This window comes from Haliaeetus leucocephalus, unplaced genomic scaffold (genome assembly GCF_000737465.1).
Source record: "Haliaeetus leucocephalus isolate CR32 unplaced genomic scaffold, Haliaeetus_leucocephalus-4.0 Scaffold526, whole genome shotgun sequence".
Classification (NCBI taxonomy): Eukaryota; Metazoa; Chordata; class Aves; order Accipitriformes; family Accipitridae; genus Haliaeetus; species Haliaeetus leucocephalus.
Window position 1 is genome coordinate 8,284,958 of NW_010972962.1, and position 9,514 is coordinate 8,294,471.

At 37.9% G+C, this 9,514-nt stretch overlaps 1 protein-coding gene across 1 annotated transcript in view; it reads right to left on the reverse strand.

Annotated features, from left to right (window-relative positions):
• The window catches only part of SLC4A1AP (solute carrier family 4 (anion exchanger), member 1, adaptor protein), a gene marked incomplete at its 5' end in the record, with an annotated part of 23,865 nt that overhangs the window by 712 nt on the left and 13,639 nt on the right, over positions 1-9,514 (reverse strand). Inside the window, 6 exons of the mRNA XM_010576541.1 lie at positions 984-1,056; positions 3,265-3,335; positions 4,401-4,475; positions 5,257-5,491; positions 6,097-6,208; positions 7,051-7,240. Coding sequence (XP_010574843.1) covers positions 984-1,056; positions 3,265-3,335; positions 4,401-4,475; positions 5,257-5,491; positions 6,097-6,208; positions 7,051-7,240 — 756 coding nt within the window. The remainder of the gene's footprint in view (positions 1-983; positions 1,057-3,264; positions 3,336-4,400; positions 4,476-5,256; positions 5,492-6,096; positions 6,209-7,050; positions 7,241-9,514) is intronic.

A 9,514-nucleotide genomic window follows, 5' to 3' on the forward strand; every position in this document is an offset into this window, starting at 1 on the left:
CCCCCCCCGGTGTTCTTATTTATGCAGCTTAGAAAATAAGTCTGATTATTAGCAGGCAGAGACAGAAAAAGGAGCTCTCTCTTATGGACACAGCTCACTTGGCTATCCCAGATCGGACCTCTGAGTTACTGAATCAGGTGTTTTGTTCCAGTGGATTCATCTGCCAGAGAATTGCACTCTTTTCATTGAAGGATAATTCATCAGATTATAGTTTTCTTCAGTAAAATTTATTCTCATTTTTATTATTCCCTTTGGAGCCTATCTATATTATAAGCCCGGAACAGCCTTATAAAAATTACAATAATGAATCTACCACATTAAAGCTAAGCTTTGAACTTACTATGAAAACCTCAATGCATGAAAATGAATTTTCCATTTTAGAGAAAATGAAAATTCATTACACTGTTTAAGAATAACCTCACTTAGCTAAAAATGCTCTGGAACTAAAGTAAAAAAATTGTTCAACTTTAACATAAATTGGATGTGTGCATCAATTATTCAGTGCCTTCACCAAAGCATTACCAAGACTTTTCTCCAAAACACATGAACCACAGTGTGTATTCCAATGATTTTTGCAAAAATCTGCAAAGTAGATTTTCAGATTTCACAGACTTCTATGAAAACCGAGAATACTAAGATTGCTGGAGCATTTATCCCTAGTGAAGGTTTGAGCTTGTCTTTCAACTAGATCATTATATCACTATGTGTGAATGGAGTTAGTTCTCTCGGGCGTTACAAAACTGAAAAACAAACTTCAGGTCTATCTGTCCATTGAGATGAAGCTACTACAGATATGGCCTGTCTTTCACTGCAAGCCTTGCATGGCCATACAACAAATATGGGGCACAACATGCCAGAAAACATCAGGTTCTGGGTAAAGTATTCATGAATTACTTTTTTTCTCAAGAAGTTACAAGAACACCCTGACTACTAGGTAGATTCTTGAGTTATAAGACTAAAAACAGTAAGGAAATGGTCAATACCTGGAGGAGGAATCCATATGCAGTAGTCTGGGTCGTCATCTGGGTACTGTGAGGAAAAAAAAGGTTGTTGGACCTGCAAACAGAGAAAAGATTTTTAAGGTGTTGCACTCCTCCAGCAGTGTGTCACAGCCACTAAATCTCTCATTAATTCAGAGACAAATACCGAAAGGTGAGGGTTATTTCTACAAGAGTCAGGGATGAAAACAATAATACAGAGGAAAGAAGAAACATTAAACCCTCAGATAGATCCAGTTTATTCCCAGTGGATTCACAGAAGAATAGAAATGCTGGTTAGATGGGACCTCTGGAGGTCATCCAGTCCAGTCTCCCCCTCAAAACAGAACCATTGCCACCTGCCACTTCTGGACAGTTTAATCTTGTCATCCTAATGTTTGGTAGTGTCATTCAACACAGAATTTCTTTATGCAGGGAAAAGCTTTAGAGTAGGATTTTCAAGTGCTTTACTGATTTCAACATGCAATCCCACTGAAAACTTCAGGTTTAAGGTGACTTTTAAACTGGAGTATGTAGAAGTTCAGCTGTTATATAAGGATAACTTAGTTTTTCAAAAGAAAAGAAAACCCAATTTTTTCAGGTCTCACTGGCATCACTGAAATGTTCAAAGCAAACCAAAACAGGTCACTTGCAATTTAAATGTTGACAAAGCAATGTCTTTTTGTCCCTAGATTTTTAAGTTTTGCCACATCAGCATCCTTTTCTCAACAACTTTTGTTTTCAACAACTGCATGTAGCTATCAAAAAAAATTCATACAACTGTAGAGTGCAAGACTTAAGAGCTCAAAATGTAGCCAAGTTATTCAGCACTGATTTGCATTACTCTGTAGTATCATGACACAGTCTTAAGTTATGCAGTTGAAGCAATTTTTCATTCCCTCAAGAACTTTCCTTCCCCAAATTAACCTCTAAAACAGTTTTTTTGGAAGACTAGTGTTTTCCAGAACATTAGATTTCAGAGTTGAACAGTTTTTAAATATGGCTTGTGAACAGTCACTTTTAAATTATTTTTCTAGTTTTACATGATTCAAAGTTATTCCTCAAATATTAAAAAAGAAAAAAAAAAGCTGACTTCTGGTTGATATTTTCCATGCAAGATCTGAGCCCCAAGGCAGAGACAGCATGTGAAAAAAGTGATTTGTGATGGGAGAGAGAATACAGCTAAGTCATCTGCCATTTGGAGAATGCTCAGTGTTAGAGTGAACTCTATGCTGATGAGAGGCACTGACTTGACTGCCTCAGCATGAGAAGCTGCCTTGCTCCCCCCTAGTCATAGAAATGGTATAACTTGGGTTTTAACAGTATAAATTTACTCTTACTTTTTTATCAACATGCTTTATAGGCCAGCCACAAAGGACAATTCTAAAGGCTGTGCCTACCCAGTCCTTAGGTTCTTTGCCAGGACTAACAAGGCAGCAGTTAGCACACACAGGCTGCAGGGAGTTAAGTTTCTTTAAGTAAGTGTGCAGGGCTAAAATTAGATGGTCACCACAAAGAAATTGTCATAATGGTCAGAACTCACAGCCCACCAAGTACAGTAATCTTTGACGGCAGTCAGCAGAAGGGTGGGATGCTGTCTAAAGGGAAGATCAGTCATTAGGCTAAGCGTATGCCGTCAGAAAAGTTCCTTCCCAGCTCCAGGAAGGCACAAATTGCCTGCATCCCAAAATGTGCAAGGCTCATATACTTTACATTTTCATATAAATCTTATGCACAGGAGGAACATTATCTGGTACAGCCACTCAAATTTAGTAATAATTTAGTTGCAAAAGACAATCTCTTAGGCTCACCTCTTTCCACATCTTACAGAGAAGGATGAGGTTTGATAATGGCAATACAGACTAGCTAAAACTTTAGTACAGCATGTTCTGTGTCAGCCAATACATGCTTCCCAAGCTATTCTGAAAGGAAAGTTTTGCAATGCCATTCCAAAGCCCAGAGAGCACCTACATTCTACAACACTTGTGATACAGGAGAAGCAGAATTTAGCAGAGGCTAACTGCTAAGTGAAAAGGTGAAAAAAAAAAAATTGTAATTGAATTGAGAGCCTCTATCATGCTTGAAATGCTGTGCTTTACCTTTTCATTGGAGACTCCAAAATCTGTGTCCAATGGCAGTGTGTGGTTCTACATTTGGGTCTTAGTCAGCAAAAATGCACTACTATCACCAAGTCATACTCAATCAAATTGTTACTATTTCACTAAAGAGCCTACTAAATGATCTCCTGAAACTCTTAAGCTGCAGGAGTCATGGTATCATAACTGACCTTGCTTGAGCTATTCATTTTCTTAACTTTCTCAGATGTCTCTTCAGGTTCCTTATATACTGCCTCAGATGCTGGCAAGAAAGAAGATCTGTTTTATGACACATCACAAATGACCATTTCTATGAGAAATAAGCTTATAGGAAGTTCACATAAAAATGGATACATCCAAAAGGAAATCCAAGACAGTTAACTGCAACAAAATTCATACTTAAGACTGCTGAACATCGTTTAGTTTTTCATAGATTTAATAACTTATGTTTAATACACTGTTAAGTCAGCTACCTGCATGCAGTTTAGTAAGGTCCTTCCTCTATTTGCGATTCTGTAACACACTTTAGTTAAGGTCAGATGTTTATTTTCTAAAGGATATTCTCTATCTGTAATCACTGCAGTGACTGATTTAGAAGGAAACAGTAGGAAACGTGCAGGACCAACATGCCTTTTTTTTTTTTAAATAAAGAAAATAACTTTACAGTAACATAGGCAATAGGAATACAGAAGGGAGAAGTATGCCTTGTTTTTCTGCCACTTAATCTGTGAAGTACTGAGACTCTTTTGGCTTAAGTCTATGGATGAGATGATGAGGTCAGGACAACATTCTTAAGAGTCTGAGTTATGAAAAAAATAGAAAATTCATACAGATCTCCATTTTCAGTACACCAAACAGTCTTCATTTTGAGGATCTGATTTTATTTTTTGGTGTACATGTTAGAGGGATCATCTGGGTCATTAACAGATTATTAGCTAATGTTATGCAGTATTTGTCACTTTATAAAAGAAAGTTTCGTCCTGTAGTGTTAAGAGCTACTGCAAAAGAGTAAAGGGGGGGAAGCATTATGTTTATGCTCCTAAATTAAAATTATTTTTCTTCTCTTGCTATTTTTTTTTAAAACGAAGGATCTCAAAGCAGTTAATGGCTATGAAATGCAAGGAGAACTGAAACATAGTTGAAGTGACCTGTCTTCACCATACACTTACCACTTCCCAAGCAAAACACAATCCTTCATTTCAATTCCAGATTCTTTAGGCTCTAGATTAGGCTTAGTTTCCTTCTACTGACAGAAGACAGTAAGTCCTTTAGACAGTTTCTAAACCCACATGCTACTGTACAATAGAGTCTAAATTGTATTGCTCACCTTGAGATTTCTCTTGTGAGGGTCCCATCTGAGATTTATTCCTTAGTATCTTTAACTCAGGCAGAAAATTAACCCCTGTAAAAGAAAAAAGAAAGAGCTAGGTGAGCATTCTGCAGTAAGTCTGATGAGTAGAGCGCTAGCATCCCTGAGAAAGTACAAAAGGGAACTGTTAGCTACATTTGTCTCAGGAAGAACTCTTCTCTCAAAAGTCCTCCAAATTATTTCATCCACCAAGTCCATCACAATACAATATTAAAGAAAAGCTTGTGACCAGTTAAAGCCTACTTTCCAAGAGCAACCTGTCCAGCATTAAGACAAAAAGTTAGAATTAGGTTTCTGTCATCAAACACATCATTTACTGAGAAACATCATTACTGAGTTTTCAAATGCATCAAGCTGATACAGAAAAGGAGGGATTGGAGATAAACCACACAGATACAAGGAAGATACCTCTCCATTACCACTTTTAAAATTATTTTTCCTCCTTAGAAACGAATCTGAAGCTTTACACAGACATTTGTTTTCTAAGTCACTCTCCCTGCCAACATTGTAATTGTTTTCATATGGACACTTAATCTAATGAAAGCAGGGCTTATCAAAATAGGACCTTTCTTGAGTCCAGGAGATTTCTATTTCACCAAAAGCATGAAAAACTGACTGCCAAGCAGAGTTTCAACCGGAACCATGTGAAACTCAGCTGTTAGCACACAGACTCTGGACTCATGGCAAAAATCTATGGAAAAGAAATCTGCTGGAGAGCCAGCAATTCAAACCTTAGGAGATTCACATAGCTCTGAAAAATTCAGCAGTAACAGACTCAGCTTCATTACTGGAAAAATCAAAACCAATGGTTTACCATCCTGAAGAGATTCTAGATTCTTGTTATTGCAGGGAGAACCATCAGGAGCATTAGTTTCTTTTCCTGTTTCTTCCTCTGTTGTCATTTTCATTTCCAGGTTTGATGCTCTGCTGTTTACTGCATCTACTTCTTGCCCCTCCTCCATTTCTTCCTCTTCTTCCTCCTCCTCCAGTCCATCATCTTTCATTTTTAACAAGCTTTCAGGGATGTCTGGACGCTTAACAGGCAACTTCTGTGGGAGAAAGACTTGTGCATCAGTGCTAAGATAAATGGAGGTAGACGTCACATATTCACTACAGGAGAAAGCACACATATTACTGTTGTAGAGACAGCTGGTTAGGAAACATTCTCAGGATGAAGAATAGTTAGGTTTTAAGTAAAAGTTATTAGTAGAGATGGAAGATGAAAAAATATGTCTAGTCCATAGACAAGGAGTGCAGTCTTTTCATAAGAGGGACACTGGAAACTGAATCAATCTTGGATATGATCTTAGCTATAAGATCAAGAAAAACAAAAGAAAGTAAAGGACCAGCTGCTGAGGTATAGCAACAGTTCAGCCTGATGTCCGCAGACTGCCTCCACTTGATCCATTGCCTTTTGACTGCAGCTGTGCCCCAGGAAACTGGCTGTACAAGGGCACGGAATGGCAACTGCTGGCAGCAAACAACATCCAACAGCCACTGCTTGCTGCCCTGTGCATGTTCCACTGCCGCAGGCTTGCGCCTCCATGCTGGTTCCATGCCTGTGAGAAGGCACGGTTGCCACCTACAGTCTCCATAGCCTGAGAAGGTGTCTGAGAATAGCCTCTGACTCTCAGCACTTATGAGTCCAACTTACCCCTAGGCTTCCAGTTTTCAGCTTGAATTTGCTTCCCCCTTTCATTGCACCAAAGAGAGGCAGGGCAATCTTTTTAGGCTTGCTCTTTGCTTCCAGACTATGACTCCCACTCCTAATAAAAATTAGATACAAAGAAAAAGAGCGTACAAAGTATCAAACAAGTCTTATATTAACAAATGCAAAAAAATCTGCGAATTAGAAGTGGATATATAAAAATCATTCTATTTCTCTCTCACTTGCACCATCCAAGGAGGAAGCTGCAGGAAATGACTCCTCCATCCTATATACATGTTGTAGGATTCAGGCACTTGCCATAACAGGAAGCAAAAAAATAAATAAATAAGGAAAAAAAAAATCTATATCACACAGACTCCCTCAAATTCAATTGCACACACATACTAATGTATCTATATAACATATATGTATATATAAAACCACACTCAAGGCCAAAACTCAATTTAAGTAAATTAATTAAGTAATTAAACCTCTAATCAAGCTGCCACTAGCAAATGATGAGCGCAGCACACACCCTTTTGAAGTGCAGTAGCACTGCTAGGCAGTTGTTGAACAGCCGCTACGCTTGACTTCCAGGTACATTTCATGGAGTGGAAGTGGTTTTCATGTTGCACATAATACCTGTAAAATTCTTCAGTTCCTTTTGGATGCAGGTTGGGAAAAAAAATTAAAAAAGCTGACACCATGCTTCCAATCCCTTTCCCCTTTCATCCTCCCAGTGTGGGCTTATCTTAGTCCAGCGTTGCGGTACATCTGCCTCAACCACAGATGCTGCAACAGCCAAAAGGCACAGCTGCTTTTTAAAGAGATGAACCAGGTAGTTTGGAAGGTCGTCGTGCTTTTGTGTTTGGAAAGCTCTCTATTTACTGGGCTTGCACAACTGCCCATGGATAACAACAATGGTAAAAATAATGGCTTTGCACTTTAGCCAAGACTTACTGGGGCTTCAGCTCAGGCAGTTCTGCAGGCTTGACAAGCTTTATTAATCCTTTGAGTCTCTGTTGCTCTTTCTTCAGTTCAAACGACCGCAAGTGAAGCTTCTTTCGTGCCACACTGTCTAAGGTACATCCTGATTTTATTTCGGTCATGAATTCATCCAAAGAATCTTGAGCTGCTGGCTGGGACTGGACTAGGCAAGATAAAGGGAAGATACATATTGTTACAGGTGGGGAGATGAGAGTTGTACTCATCAAGTCCTACCTTTAGAGAATAAGGTATATAGGAACAACTATCCTCTCTGCAAGTTTCTGTTGAACAGTGAAATAATGGAGGTTGTTAGCCCCGGAAAGATGAAAGCATTTCTCCTAACAAAAGCCTGACAGTAAACTTTAATCCACTAACAAAGCCTCTCTTAAAACTGAATGTTTCTTTATAAGTGTCTCTATTCTAGGTTGTGCATCTCACTTCAGGATCTGCTGTCCCTAAAAAAAAGTGGTGTATGGGTTCTTTTTGTAGTCAAAGACTAAAATAAACACAGCTACAAAGAATCCCACACCACTGCATGGGGAATCCCATTTCGGCTTTCCTGGAATGTTTATGTAATAATGCTTGCAAAGCTTGAAATGAATCAACACATGATGCTGCCTGCTACCCCTGGATGACTGAGTGCATACAAGAATATTTTCATACGTTAGGCCAATCACACAAAATTTAGCTTTGTTTTGACTGGGTTTTCTAACAAGAAAACACTGTTCTGTACTTGAAAAAGTAACAATAGTCTTTCTACTCCACCTGATTTCAAATATTAATAATTCTATGCATATTTGACTAATTAAAATAAAACTCAGGAGGAAAAACTAAAGCTCTAATGACTAAGGAAAATAAATACAGAATTCTGACATATGAATTTCAAATAACCAAACAAAAAAGCCCAGGAAAAAATCCTTTCTTGGGCTTGAACAATGCTTCAGAAGTTTTTATATGGTGTTCAAAAATAACTTGAAGGCAAACAAAGAAAAATGTTGTTGCTAGAATTTTAACAAGCCTTTTGACAGGCAGTCTTCTGCCTTTTAATATTGTATGAAAAGTGGCAAATCCGATATTTATTTGCTGCATTATAAGCATTTATGTATATATGCACAAGCATAATTATGTGACCAATGAGTCATTTTCAGTTCAAATTGAGCTAGTTAGGGAGCACTTGAAATTTTAAATGTGTACAAATAAAATAGTAGAAGTTATTAAGAGTACATATTCAAGCAGTTTTACATGACTTTAAATATTTAGAGAAAAGTCTGATAAGACTCATGTTTACAAATGGACTCAGTTGAAAAGGGTATTTCTGATCTAGAACAAACCACAATTTACAATTTTCAAATATATGAAAGCCACAACAGTAACTGTTCAAAGATATACAGAATTAGGAGGCTTCAAAAGATAAGAAACAGTTGTAGCATCCATCTCCACACAAATATAAATGATGACAAAACATGTTATAAAAGAAATTCAGATAGAAATACTCTTCTTTTTCCTCTTAACTATTTTTATGAGCCAAGACAAAAACCATCAATGAAAAGGTATTGTTAACAACCAGTCTGAAACTTGTAGCATGCAGGAGCTAAGCAGAATGATCATTTAATTTAAACACCGAATTTCAAAGATATGGTTTAGTGTCTAGTCAGATAATTCAGACCAATTAAAGATATAGTTCCACAGCTTGCTTCTTTAGCTGCAGAACAGTGTAAGTGCTTCAGTCAGTGAGTGATCTTCAGCGAGTCAGATCACCCTTTCTTGTGAAGAGGATTCTCTGTTTGATTCCACCAACAGTGCCTAAGATCAGGTAGTTCAGCTTACAGAGTTACTGTTAGCATTTGGTATCTGTTGCAGCAGTTTTCTACACTACAGAAATAAAACTTGACATCGCTAGGCAGTGAATCGATCATGGCTATTATACTTTATATTCCAGTGAAAAAAGCTATAGGATTATTTTACTGCACCATCAACTTATTGATAGTTTTCTTCTGAAGATGAAAACAAAAATGAGACTGAAGAGTTCTATGTATTTGATTTTCATTCAGCTGCATCAGTGAATGAGAAATACCAAGTCAGTCCATCAGTAATTAGCCCTGAAGAACTCCAGAGAACAATTTGTGAACTTCTACTGCAATTTCTTAGACAACTACTTAATTTCTCCAAGTGCTTGGTAAGAGGTGTTACAATTTAGCCTGTCATTCACTCATTGGTCTCTCTACGCTCTTGCCCTTAGGCTACAAATAATCATTCAGAGCAAGAAAAAGTGTGTTAAGGTTTCAGAACTGTATGTAATGCAGCAGCTTTGCCAGACGGCTCATGATAGCGGTAAGAATCACCCATGATCAATACACACGCTCCTGGCTTATGCTTGTACTTGGCATCTGTGATTACCCTGAGTATCTAGAACACCCCCCCCCCCCCCCAGAACATA